The sequence below is a fragment of the Ailuropoda melanoleuca genome, chromosome 16, assembly GCF_002007445.2.
Source record: "Ailuropoda melanoleuca isolate Jingjing chromosome 16, ASM200744v2, whole genome shotgun sequence".
Taxonomy (NCBI): domain Eukaryota; kingdom Metazoa; phylum Chordata; class Mammalia; order Carnivora; family Ursidae; genus Ailuropoda; species Ailuropoda melanoleuca.
The window spans coordinates 59198990-59213475 of NC_048233.1; the positions used below are offsets into that span (position 1 = coordinate 59198990).

General features: G+C 32.3%; 1 protein-coding gene across 3 annotated transcripts in view; it reads right to left on the minus strand.

Annotated features, from left to right (window-relative positions):
* The window catches only part of KIF18A (kinesin family member 18A), an 81248-nt gene that overhangs the window by 30479 nt on the left and 36283 nt on the right, over positions 1-14486 (minus strand). For all 3 annotated transcript variants that reach the window (XM_034645501.1, XM_002920431.4, XM_034645500.1), the window contains 2 exons: positions 9680-9801; positions 5526-5767 (listed from right to left, as the gene is read on the minus strand). In XM_034645501.1, coding sequence (XP_034501392.1) covers positions 5526-5767; positions 9680-9801 — 364 coding nt within the window. The remainder of the gene's footprint in view (positions 1-5525; positions 5768-9679; positions 9802-14486) is intronic.

The following is a 14486-nucleotide window of genomic DNA, read 5'->3' on the forward strand; positions in this document are numbered from 1 at the left end:
ACATATGCTTGAAGGCACAGAGGAGCTAATGAGATTGTGAAGAATTATAGGCAAATATCAAGAGAAAGTTGGGAAGCTCTGGAAGGTAATCTCTCCATTTACAGCTATTTTCCCCGTGAGGTTTTTTGTTGATCCTAAAGGAGGTGGCAGAAAAGCTTAATAACATTGTTGAGAATTTGGTAGAACTGGGGTGCTGGAACTGGAAGTTAGGGCTCACTAACCAAAGTTCTTCATAAACCCTCCTTGCTTTGAGTTAGATCCTTAACAGCTTACATTCTAGAGGGTAAAACAGGGGTAGGCAGGCCCTAGCAGCCGCTGCAGTGTAGTTTCGAATGATCCCAATCCCTAAAATGATTGTGCGTTGTCAATGCCACCAGGAGCCTAGAAGAAGCAAATGTAAATCCCCTCTGAAGGAAGACATTATTATCAGAAGTCTTAAAGTATTTCTATAAACAATTCTGCAAATACATGTCTGATGCACAAAAATTAGTATGCCTTCAAGAAAATGAGACCACGTGAAAGAAAGCCAGCTGAACTTTACATCAAAAACTAGCGATGTACTGAATGGTGACTAACATAATAAAAAATATTAATAAAAAAAGAAAAAAAAAAAGAAAACCAGCAGAAAGAAATAATAGAAACAGATGCAGAGCGTTCCAGACCTGGGAATTCTCAGACACAGTCTTTAAAATAATTACACCCATTGTGTTCAGTGAGAATTTTTGCCAAGAAATGGAAACTATAAAAAACAATCAAATAGAAATTCTAGAACTGAAATATAACTGAAGTTAATAACTTGAAGGATTTAAGAAACATTTGACATAGCTGCAAAGAGAAAGTAAACTACAGAATGTGTGAAATTTCCAGAGAGACAAAAAATAAAGAAAAGAAGGAGAGAGTAAAAAAAGTCACAGACAGGACAAGGAGAAAGAACTATGTAAAATAACTGGAGTCTCAGAGGTAGAGGAGAGAACAGAAATAGCAGAAGCAATATTTAAAGATGTAATGCTTAAGAACTTCACAAAACTAAAAGATAATCCAGACACAAATTCTGAAAGTTCTATGAACCCAAGTAAGGGAAGTAAAAATAAAATTATATAGGTACAACATACCAAAACTACTAAAACTCAAAGACAAAGAGAAAATATTTTAGGAAGTCATAGGTTCATTTACACTCAAGGGAGCAACACTTAGAATGACAGGTGACTTCAACAACAATAAGAAGGACACATAAGATAAAAATATCTTCAAAGTGCTAAAGAAAAGAAATAATATTAAACTGTAATTCTATACCCAGCAAAATAGTCTTCAAGAAAGAAGTAAAATAAATACAGCTTCAGATATATAAAAACTAAGAAAATCCATCATAAGCATATCTACTGTAAAGGAAATGCAAAAAGATTTTTTAGATGAAAAAAATTATCTTGGATGGAGATGCAGAGATGCTGAAAAAATGGAGAACAAAAAAAGTAAATGTGAATATTCACTATATAGACAATAAAAAAACACATTTTATGAGTTTAATATATAGAGAAAAATTAAATATAACAGTGGTATGTCAGGGGAAGGGTTAACCCATGTAAAGAATTTTAAGCTTCTAGCATTGTCTGAGGGTGAAAGTAACATAGTTACTTTGATCAACAGACTTTGATAAAGCAAGGATTCATAAAGTTACCCTAACGGTAACTACTAAAAGAATATAAAGACAGTGTATAGACTTCTAAGCTCCGATGTGAAAAAATGGAATATTAAATATCACTCTGTCACTTCAAAGCAAAGTTCAAAAGAAAAATAATCTGGAATAAGCAGGACAATTAGGAAGCAAATCACAAGACAGTAGATTCAAAACCAAATATCAATACATTCATCAAATAGAAAAAGAAAGAATACTTTATAAGATAAAGACTGATTAACAGAACAAAAAGCAAAATCCAATTATGTGATGTTTCTGAGACACCTCTGAAATAAATAAGATTATAAAGTGAAGGAATCAGAGAAAAGATGAACCATGAAAACATGAGCCAAAGAAAAGTGGGGTAGCTATACTAACATTAAACTTAAGGTTAAGAAAAATGACTGGATTAAGTACATTTTATAAAAAAAGATGTAAGAATCTGAAATATGAAGATGTAATAATATAATTTCAATGTATGAAAACCAAAAATTAACAGAACTGCAAGGAGAAATATCCCCTAAAACATGTCCATGTCCTAGCCTCTGGAACCTGTGAATATGTTACATTACATGGCAAAAAGGATTTTGCAGATGCAATTGAGGTTATGGAATTTAAAACAGGAGATTATCCTACATTACCCAGTGGGCCCAATCTAATCAAATGAACCCTAAAAAGCAGAGACTTTTCTCTAATTGTAGGCAGGAGAAACGAAGCAAAAGGGAAGATGAGAGAGATTCGAAGCATGAGAATGAACTGTCTTGCCTTTGTTGACTAGGAGATGAAATGATGAAGAGGGCAATGTGCCAGGGAATATGGGAGACCTCTAAACACTGAGAATGACCCCTGGCCAACAGCCAACAAGAAAACAGGGACCTCAGCCCTACAGCTGCATAGAATTCTGCTAACAACCAGAATGAGCCTAGAAGCACATTCTTCCCCCAGAACCTCCAAATAAGAGATCCAGCTGGCTGACACCTTGATTTGGCCTTGTGAAATTTTAAGTGGAGTAACCAGTTGAGCCTGCTGTAATTCTGACCTACAGAACTCTGAGATAATAAATCAGTGTTATTTTAAGTTGATATGTTTACGTTAATTTGTTAGCGTGGCGATTGAAAACTGATGCAGAACAGAAAAATCCAATGTAAAAGAGGGAATTTTTAATAGGTCTCTTTAGTATATGATAGAACATGAATTAAAAAAAAAAAGACTGTAAGAATAAGATTTGAAGAACACAACCAATTTGGCCTGACTTATATAGAATATTGCAATAAATACTACAAAATATACATTATTTATAAGCACACTTGAAACATTTACACCAGCCTACTATATGCTGGGAATAAGGTTAGTCTACAATCTTTAAAGGATTAAAATCATACCAGGTATTTTCTCTGAATACAATTCAATTAAGCTAAAAATAAACAAAAAAATAGAATGGAATTTGCCATAGCTTTTTGATATTAAGAATAAATAAAAACTAAAAATCAAAACTAACAGCTTTATGAAATAATTCTTATTGGATGCCTACATGACACTTAAAAGTATGATTCTCATTTTAATCGTTTCTCCAAACCTGAATTCAAATGCAAATTTGTTCAATCTGAAAGTGTAATTTTATATAAAAACTGATTAAAAAAAAAAAGAAATGCTCCATGGGTCGAAGAAGAAATTACAACAGAAATCAGAAAATAATTTGAACTGAATAATAATCTAAAATATTATGTATCAAAACTTGTGAAATGAAGCTAAAGCTGTGTTTAGAGGGAAACCTATGGACATTATTGCATAAATTAGAAAAATCAGGTGAAAGCTAATGAACAAACATCTTTATCAGTTAAACGAAACAGCAGCATAAACCTAGTAAAAGTAGATGGAAAGAAATAATAGAAGTAAAGATAAAAACAGATACAATTAAATAGAAAACAAAATCCACAATGAAACAGGAAACATCCAAAAGGAAAAAGCAACAAAGCAAATACTTGATTGACAGTTGACAAGGGATCATAGTAAAAGAAATAAAACAAATACACAAATCTACAGATATTTGCCTCATCTTCCTCTTAAAATCTACTGATGCAGCATCAGTGATAGAAAAAAGCAATAGCTGCTAACATCAGAAACTGAATAATTTCTGGAAGTTGGAAATTACATGGATTGGATCAATGGAAAAGCCAGAAGAGAAAAATCAGGACCCCAGCTATTATATACATAAGAAATGCTTTTCTCAAATCTGTAAACTCAGAAAAAAAAGAATGGGAATAGATTTATGAGGTAATTACGAATGATAATCAGTTTAACTGATCAACAGATTGACTGTGATGTTGTATGGTAAATTAAAACTCTCTAAACAAAATGGAGACCTCCTAGTATCAGCATTGGAAACAAAAGTAGAGTAAGCCTTGGGAAGATCCAGACTTCTAGACAGACAGAAAAGTTTGGAGGTGAAGGAGTAGAGCAGGAGGCAGTTTTAACCAGAAGTAAAACTCTAATGCACAACAAACACCATCAAGTCAAATGAGTAAAGACCTCTCAGAGAAGATGAAACAATGTCACTACTAATACGAGAACTGCAAATTTCAAAAGAATATATACTAGTTCAGTGTTGCTGCTATTATTTTGGGTTAAGGTAAAGCTGAGAGAGGGATCTCATAAATATTTGTCATAAAGAAAATTTTGGACTTTGACAGATTAATTTTTAAAAATTATTTTTTCTATATTCCAATAAATCAGTCTCTAGTAATCTGATATACATGCACAAAAATGTGAATATAGAAGCATGCTTTCTGATGCCCTGTTCACCAATAAAGCAATGGTTAAATAAAGTATGGTACATCTGTTGTCTGGATTCTCACAAATACTAAAAAAAAATAAGGTAGATTCTTCATGTATGTACCCTAACAATTAAATAAACTAACAACAAATAAAAAAAGCTGTACATCAATATATATATAATATGCTAGCATTCACATGAAACCTAATAAAAAGCTAGAGTTAGATTTGTAATACAAATATTACACACACACACACACACACACACACACTGCAAAGATAACCAAACTACTAAATTAATTTATTTCTGAGACAGGACACAAGATTGGGTTCTGGGGAAAGTCAAAGAAGGCATTCTACTTCTACATGTAATTCTATACTGTCTGAGTTTATTTTAACCAACATTGTATGTTACTTTTGCAATTAAAATGTCCCATGCACACTTCTATGACAGGAGAGATAACAAGTGATATGGCAACAAAATACAGTTTATTCTACACTGTTAGCTGATTTTAAGAACAGATTATTATTATGTATTACAGAATATAGTATTCTTAATTCTAATCTTTTTATTTTTTTAAAGATTTTATTTATTTATTTGACAGAGAGAGAGGCAGCGAGAGAGGGGACACAAGCAGGGGGAGTGGGAGAGGGAGAAGCAGGCTTCCTGCTGAGCAGGGAGCCCGATGCGGGGCTCCATCCCAGAATGCTGGGATCATGACCTGAGCCAAAGGCAGACGTCCAAAGACTGAGCCACTCAGGTACCCCATTAATTCTAATCTTAATCCTTAACTGAGGTTAAATTTTAAAGAAGGATGGAGGTAAAATTATTCCATCAAAAATGGGTAAAATAACTTAACGGTTTTATTGCTAGAGTTATTTAGAACATCAAGCTTACTTGCACTTATACCTTTGAAAGATACTGATTCACAAAATTATTCTAAAGGTAATTTTCCCAGTAATTCTCACAAAATAGCCAAACCTATTAAAAAATTAACTGTACTGTAGATTGATATATAGAGAAGGCTACTCTTTAGAAGTAACCTTATAATTTACTTAATACAACAAAAGCTGTACTTACAACAAGGAGCAGATTGAACTGGTGGTCCAAGTTGTGAAAAGGTCATAAGAACAGAAACCTCTGGTAGGTCATGTTGCTTTACAGTATGTTCAGTAGTTTGGTCAGCCCAAACCACCACTTTTTTCCTCTCTACCAAATGTTCAATTTCTTTGAAGTCAGACTCAAAAGCAGCATTTGAAAGGCCAGCTTCTTTTAATGCACAATACTGTTTTCTTAGGGTGGGAAGTAAAGCATTCAATACCCTATATAAAGACGGTAACAAGAAAAGAGAGGTAAATATTAAATTTTAAATATATTACTATAGTTCTACATAACATCCAAAGTATTAGCACATCATTAGAATGACACCCTGTACATGTTTTCCTTTAGAATGTCTTAACATATTCTCACTACATTAAGTATAGAGCGAAAAGAATCCTGGATGGGAATTATAAGCATCAGGTCATATTCTCAGCTAGTCTTCACTTGCTTCCATCTGACCTTGGATAATACACAAACTGAGGTTTCTCCTCTAATTTGGGGTACAACTAGACAGTCACTACTTACACCAGGAGACTACTGTGAGAACTAAATGAGTTAAATACATACAAAAGGCTTTTGCAAAGCATAATGTGATTTATAAAACAAAGATACTATTGTTACTGATACTAAGTACCATGGGATTAAAATGAAAAATGAAAAAATATACTCTTCAGTGATGAGATTCATTTTAGGTATGTAAAATTTGAAAGGAACCATACTTAACTTTCTTTCAAGTTAGCTCTTCATGAGCTAAAGCAATGGTTTTCAAAGCCATTCAAAGGGGTTCCAAGTGGAAGAGCTGTTCCAAGGATGGTGGGTAAAGGGAATCAATGGGGCACTGGTTTCTTGGCTCTGATTCAAAATCTTCTCTACTGCTATCAATCAGAGCAGCACTGAATGTATCTTTTTATGTATTAGACTTCCGTGTAAATGTTCACTGAAGAAATGCCACAGCTAAACAGTTATAAACTTATACACTTAATCAATGGTTCCTAACTTTTATATCAAGATGTCAAACAACTTGAAATGCTTCAGTGTTGGTTGTTTCGGTTGGCTCATAGCAGCCAGGAGAATGGAATCATTTCAAATACGGGTAGGGCAGTGGGAAAAGGATAGGCACTAATTTTATCAAGCAAGGAAGGAAGGAAGCAAGGAAATAATTGGTTTACTATCCCAGAGTCTTAAATATTTAGATAGTAGTACAAATAGTCTGTGACATTTTTCTTTTTGCTGTGGGTGAGGAGTACTCCATTTACGCTAAGGAAGCAACAACTATAGGGAAAAGTCATTAAGCATAAAGTCAATTAAAAAGAAAAAGATTATTTGTTGAGCAACTATACTAATCAAGAGCTGTGTGGAGAAGAGATAATGAAGAAGTTTAACAAAGAACTTTTCTCTCTAGAGGTTTGGATCTTCCCAAGGCTTACTCTACTTTTCTTTATACTTCATAGGTATGAAATTATATCTCATTGTTTTGTTTTGCATTATCCTGATTAGTGATGCTGAGTACCTTGTCATGTACCTGTTGGCTATCTGTATGTCTTCTTTGGAAAAATGTCTGTTTAGATCTTCTGCCCATTTCTAATCAGATTGTTTCTTTTGTTGCTATTGAGTTGTATGTTCTTTATATTTTTGGATATTAACTGCTTATCAGAGATGATTTGCAAATATTTTGTGTCATGTGGAAAGTTGCCTTTTCACTTTATTGATGGTTTGCTCTGCTGTGCAGAAGCTTTTTAGTTTGATGTCCATTTCACTTACGTTTGCTTTTGTTTCTTTTGCTTCTGGTGTTAAATAAAAAATATCATCTCCATGTCTGATGTCAAATAACTTATCGTCTGTGTTTTCTTCTACCAGTTTTATGGTTTCAGGTCTTACATTCAAGTCTTTAATTCATTTTGATTTAAATTTTACTTATGGCGTAAGCTAGTGGTCCAGTTTCATTCCTTTGCATGTAGCTGTTCAATTTTCCCAATGTCATTTATTGAAGAGACTGTCCTTTCCCCATTATATATTCTTGGTTCTTCTCTCATAAATTAATTGACCATATATGTGTGGGTTTATTTCTGGGCCCTCTACTCTGTTCTGTTAATCTATGTGCTTTTTTTTTCTTTTTTTTTTTAATAACAGTGCAGTTTCTTTTTCTTAAAGTTTTTATTTAAATTTTAGTCAACATACAGTGTACTATGTGCTTGTTTTTAAGCCAATACTATAGTGTTTTGATTGCTATAGCTTTGTAATATAGTTTGAAGGAAAGAAATCAGACAGGAATTATGATACCTCCAACTTTGTTCTTCTTTCTCAAGATTGCTTTGGTTATTTGGTGTTTTCTGCATGCTATACAAATTTTAGAATTTTTATTCTTTTTCTGTGAAAAATGCCATTGGAATTTTGACAGATACTCTATTAAATCCATAGATTGCTTTGGACAGTATGAACATCCGAACAACATTAATACTTCCAATCCATGAACACAGAATATCTTTCCACTTACTTAAGTCTTCAATTTCTTTCATCAATGTCTTATAGTTTTCAGTGTATAGGGTTTTTTACTTCCTTGGTAAAATTTATTCCTATTTTATTATTTTTGATGTAATTGTCAATGGGATTGTTTTCTTAATTTTTCTGATAGTTTATTATCAGTATATAGAAATGCAACAGATTTCTGTATATTGATTTTGTATCCTGTGACTTTACTGAATTCATTGATCAGTTCTAGTAGTTTCTGGTGGTCTTTAGGGTTTTCTATATATAGTGTCATGTCATTTGCAAATAGTAAGTTCTAGCTCTTGTTTCCAATCTGGATGCCTTTCCTTTCTTTCTCATGTCTAATTCCTTTGGCTAGGACTTTTTTGTCTCATTTTTTAGATTCTACATAGAAGTGAAATGCATATTTTATGCTTTTGATGACACATTTTACATCTTTTTATCTTGCATATCCATTAATTATTGTAGTTATTTTTACTACTTTTTCTTTTAACTTTCATATTAGCTTTATAAGTAATTCATCTTCTACCTTCATAATCTATTTTAACATTTAAGAAAATCAAGGCTTAGTGAGATTAAATAATTTATGCAAGGTCGTACTGTTAATATAAAATAGAATTTAAGACCAATTTCAAAACTCATATTCTTTCTACTATGCTATATTGTCTCTGTTGATAATATTTGGTTCAGCAATTTGCTAAATCAGTAAGAGTTAGTCAGAATCTTTTTGTCCATTTGAAACTAAAATTCACCTTAAGTGTATTAATCTATTTGTCTAATACAGTAAATACAGTATGGGAGAAATAAATTAATGGGTTTATTTGATACTTTAACTCCTGCTGGTGGTTTGAGTGCTAGTAAATGAATATTCATGGTCTGCTCTAGATAGAGATATAGAAAGTATAAGGAGATTAGGTTGAGCTTGAAGACTATCTCCCCCTAAAATTTTCCCTTTCCTTTTCCTCTTTTTAAAATAACTATCCTAATGTAATTTCCTTTACATCAGAAGTATGGAAAATTAATTACTAGTTATTTGAGAATACTAGAACTGCAGAATTTTATACTAGCAGAAAACCCTTAGAGAAATAAATTTTTCATTTTTATAGAGCTTGAAAGTGACACCTAAAGAGTTGACTGACATATCCAAGGTAACAAAAATAAAGACTGTTATACTTTTTTTACTATTATGTTTCAAAAGATGTTACCACTGAGCCAGTAGAGCATGAAAGAGCTACTATAGCATAACATAAAAATGGGGACAGTTGAGGTTGAAAAATATACACTTTTAGTAACTTCATTTTAATGACAAAAAATCATTCTGGAATTACAAATATTTTAAAAACTGCCCACTTAAAAATTGAGCTGGTATCAATAGTAATTGCTTCCAATAATAAATTTTTATAGAAAAATGCTTTCAAAACTATAAAGCACTAAAAATATTACTTGGAGGAGAAGACCCACACATTTTATACTTTCTCAATGTTTTCTAATTCTGCATACTTTCTGATGCTGGAAAACACTTAAAAATAATGTATCCTATACCAAATAAAACTCAATTTTCTCGCAGGGGAAAACCACTTCTATGTTTCAGTTTCCTTAGGTCTACAATGTTAAAATTTATAGAATAGATAAATTCATGCACTTACGCCTCAGTTTGCCTGTGTTGTTGTTCTTGAAGACAAGCTAGATCCATCATATGTTTAATTTGTGCTTTCAAATCTTTGTTCTGGAGGTGCAAATGGTGACAATGAAGATCTTTATTGAGCTCCTGGGGAAAACAATGCAAACTATATTTCAGATTCCTTTAAGAATGTTAAAATTAATTTCAATAAAAATTTTATATTGGTGCTAATAGTTTTAATTTTTCATGTACAAAATGATAAATATTTAGGAATGATTTGAAAAATAAACATCCTGGTATAGGTGATCTACAACTTACGAGCAAGATAAGTTTAAATTTCTCAGGAACTAAATGTTAGGAACTCAGAACAAATTTTATTTTGATGACAGTTTCTTGGGTCTATCCAACTTCTTGATAATGCTGTGAAAATACGAATATGACTAGTTTTTGCTTAAATGTCACTTCTTCAGGGCTTTCCCCGAGCATTATATTTAAAGATGGATACTCTCCACCCCCCATAGTCTCTGTCATAGCATGGATCAGTAAAAATTTCATTTATCACCTTGTTTATAGTTTCTCTGTCTGTACTTAGAATGTAAGGTTCACAACCAGGACAGGGGGTGTGTCAAACTGTTTCAGTGTTATAGCCCCTGTATTGTGTCTGGAATTGCATGTAATAAAAATTTCTTGCCTTCACCCGATCTGGTACAAGTTTCATCCTAAAGCAAAAGTGTGAAAAGATTTTGTAGGTTTCCATTTTCCTAAACCTTATGTGATTAGCTGCAGTGTTCTCTAATCTACCCCCCTAAAATTATTTATCTTTCCTTAAACCTACTAAACCTGAAGTAGGAAAATGTCAGCTAAGTGGTTATACTAAAGTGTGAAAGGGATAATCCAAAGGCATTCTTAGAATCCTTAACTGGGAAAATTTTGGTCAATATGATGAAAGGAAATGAAATCTTCTGGACATTTGAGGGGCTGAGACAGCAATCCCATAAGCAGGAGAGCTATGCCAGCAAACTTCCTCCTGGGGACAAATCCATTTTAGCTTTTCAATACTCCTTTCCAAACTACAGTTGACCAATGATTTTCTAAAAGCTTAAAATTGTTTTTCTTTCTTCTTTTTTTCAACACTTTCTATTCCAGTGGTAGGCACTATGACTGGGAAACAATATCATTTGATGTATCTGAGATATAGTGAAATTGGGGGCTGTTTCTTCACATGATTTATGATTATATTTCACCCTCCTTAGGGAGTCAGGATGGTATGGTTACAGCACTGGCCTGAGTCAGATCATCTTAGAAATGGTCTCAGTCAGGACACAAATGTTACCATAAGCTAAAAATATAGTCTTTATGGAGATCAGTTTACTTGATTAAAATTTAAGAGCTTGACTAGATGATCTCTTTAGTCTTTTCCAGTTATAAAATTCAGTGGCCCTAATGGTCTAAACATATTTGCCAAATATTCCATCTTTTCTCTTAAAAAAATCCCTTCTTTAAATATTTCCCCTGATAATTTTATTCTTTGATTTTCTTGAATTACTTGTCTCTTAAAAAGACAAGCCGTGATTATATAATTATATTAGTCAACGACAGGCCTTGGCTAACTTGTCATCTTTGGAAAGCCAAGTTTACAATTTGAGTCTTTTCTCGTCTTGAAACACTAATGATGGACTGATTGGAAGAACATGGTCTATTCTGAGAACTACATGTAGGTTAGTAATGGCTAAAATGAAAAATATAATGAGAGGTTATATATAAAACTTGAGAGGTAGTCAGGCCTGGGAAATCATAACAGAATTTGTATTAGGGAGAAAGTGCTAGAGAGTGATATGATCAGAGTTACTTTTTAGAGAGGTCATTTTCATTATAGTGGAATTTGAATGGAAGCAAAAAGACCAACTGTAGCAGTCCAATAATGGGGGGTAGGAGTTTGAATAAGTGTAGTGGCAGTGGGAGACAGAAGGAAGTGAATAGATTTGAGAGATTAAGGGATAGATAATGCAGAAAAGGTATAGAAAAAAGAGCACCAATTTGAAAGTCACAGTACTGGGTTTGTGTCCAGAGTTATATGACTGTGGGTAAGTCCTTTTGCAAAGTTATGTCTCTGCTTGCTTATGTCAGCTGTGAAAGTATCCATGGAAAAAAGAATTGAAAGTGAAATTAGGGTGGTAGGAATGGAAGCAGTTTTAATTTTATTGTTTTTTTAAATTATTTGTGATGAAATTCATTAAAAAAATAAGGACTTAAAAATAAACTCTAGGTTCACAGGTGTGAAAAAGTTTTGCTTAAGAGAGTTATAGAAGGCAGATTGCTAGAAAAATTAAATCTGACCATATTGAAAAAATGTAAATTTATTGAAAATAACCCAAACAATATTAACTTTATAAATGCTACTAAGTAGACAAAGAGGCAAAAACAAATTACCAATAATAATAATAATAATACTAAAAAGAATACTGTAACACTTTTTAAATTGGGAGCTTATGGTAAATATGGCAAAGAAAAGGCAAAGTAGTAAATTTCTACAATTGATTCTTTTTGCCTCTTTAATGTTAAGTAATTCTGTAATTGGGATTGGGTTATAAATTAGAATTTTGATTATACAAGTATATTAAATTATAAGTATAATTTAAGTAAAGCTATTGAGAAGTAAAAATACTGTAATAATATTTTAAAATAGAAATACATGTATTAAAATTTTAAGATAATGCACTAATGCCACTTGAACTATATACCCAAAAATGGTTAAAATGTGAAAGTTTGTTATATTTCACCAAATGCAAAGAATTTTTCAGACCCATCATGAGAAAGAGTTTGCTCTATCATGGCAAAAGTAATAGTAATAAAGAGAACTAAGAAATAACAACTTTTTAATAGTTATTTTAAAATAAGAAAATAATAAAATAAAATGAATAAGCAAATAAATAAGGTAAAAAAGATTAATTCTAACCAAAGTACTTGTCATTTTGACAATGACAGTCTTAAAAATGAGATTTCTTTAGATATACATCATCTCAATGCAATATGTGCCCTCCTTGATACCCATCACCGACCTATTGCATGGAGCATTGGGTGTTACACACAAATAATGAATCATGGAACACTACATCAAGAACTAAGGATGCACTGTATAGTGACTAACATGATAAAAAACTATTATAAAAAAAAAAAGACCAAAAAAAAAAAGATATACATCATCTCTAACAAGTAAGTAAAACATATATAAGTGAAACAAAACCAAAAACTACCATAAACATTCAACACCTGTTGCCTTTCCAAGAGAATAGGCTCTTGTGCAGTGAATGAGAAACACTTATGTGACCAGAACTATCAGCTGTTTTCTCCGAAAACTTTTCACTCAGAACATAGCTTGGGTTTTCTGATAGGTGCTCCGCCGGCAGCTGCTGCATTCTAGGACGAGCCTTTACGGCTATAAACCTAGATAATCTCTGGTACGGTTCATTGATTAAACATTGTCTTTTTTGCTTACTACTATTAAGTTATGTAAATATGTCTATTCTATCATCTTAACATGAATACAGCATTTTAAGAAAAGTGTTCTTTAGCTTACTTCTAGAGTATTCTTAATGCTGTACAAATGGAAAAATAACCTAAAAAAGAAGCAAAATTATGTAAACGTGACCCCCCCCCCAACCTCCCATCTGGGAGAAGATCTATATAGCTTTTTGATCAGATTCTCAAAGGCACCTATGACCCAAAAGGTCAGAATCATTATTCTGGAGGAAAAACGGAAAATGTATTTTGTAATGCAGCAAACTCTGTTGTGTTTCTTTTGTATACACCTTTCTTTGGCTATTGACATCCACATTACAGATGCTTAGAATATTATTAAACTATTATTTTTCGACCATCTATTATGTGTTATGTGGCGTGAGGCCTCTGCATATAGCATATCATTTAAATATATTTTGAGGATAAGTAATTAAGAAGACAACAAAGTTAAACAACTTGTCCAAAGTCATACAACTAGAGTTAGTATTCAACACAAATATCAAATGAAAGAATGACTAACCACTCCAACTCCAAAGTCGATCCTTTTCCCAATATTTACATTCTCTCTGTAGGGAATATTCTAAAGTAGCTTATCAATTAAATTATATTATAAAATATTATTAAATTATGCTTTGTACTACATTTAATACTTAATCTCCTGACTGACTGGGATGCTTTCAGAAAGATATTTTGAAGACTTCTAGAATTACTAAGGTGTAGATTAAGTTGTTGGCTAACCCTCAATAAATCTCCACACTAAAGATTTATTCAATCTTCATTTGTCTTTGGTTTTCTTCTTAGGAAACAGGGTACCTGCTGCTTGTGGCTCACTGATCCTTTCACTACATTGACTGCTCCTGCTAGTCTTCTCCCTCCCTAGTCTGAGCTTTAACACTAAAAGGATGGCCATTTATAACTATTGCTAGCCAACCAGAGAATTCATTTCCCTAGTCATGATGTACTGGGTAATATTTTTTCAATTACAACAAAAAAATTGTTAACTTTCAATATTAACCATTACAACCTACATTCGCTATTGAATATATTATACTTTATTTTACCTGTATTGACAATAGTATAGTGCTTTTTTAGCAATATGAAACTTCCAGAGGACTAGATACCAATTAGCTAATACATAGTATTGAAATTCAGAAAAGCATCATCAAGGTAAAGACTCAGACACTCCTCCTTTTTTTTTTTTTTTTTTTTTTAAGATAATTATATATTTTTTTTTTTTAAAGATTTTTTATTTTATTTGACAGAGATAGAGACAGCCAGCGAGAGAGGGAACACAAGCAGGGGGAGTGGGAGAG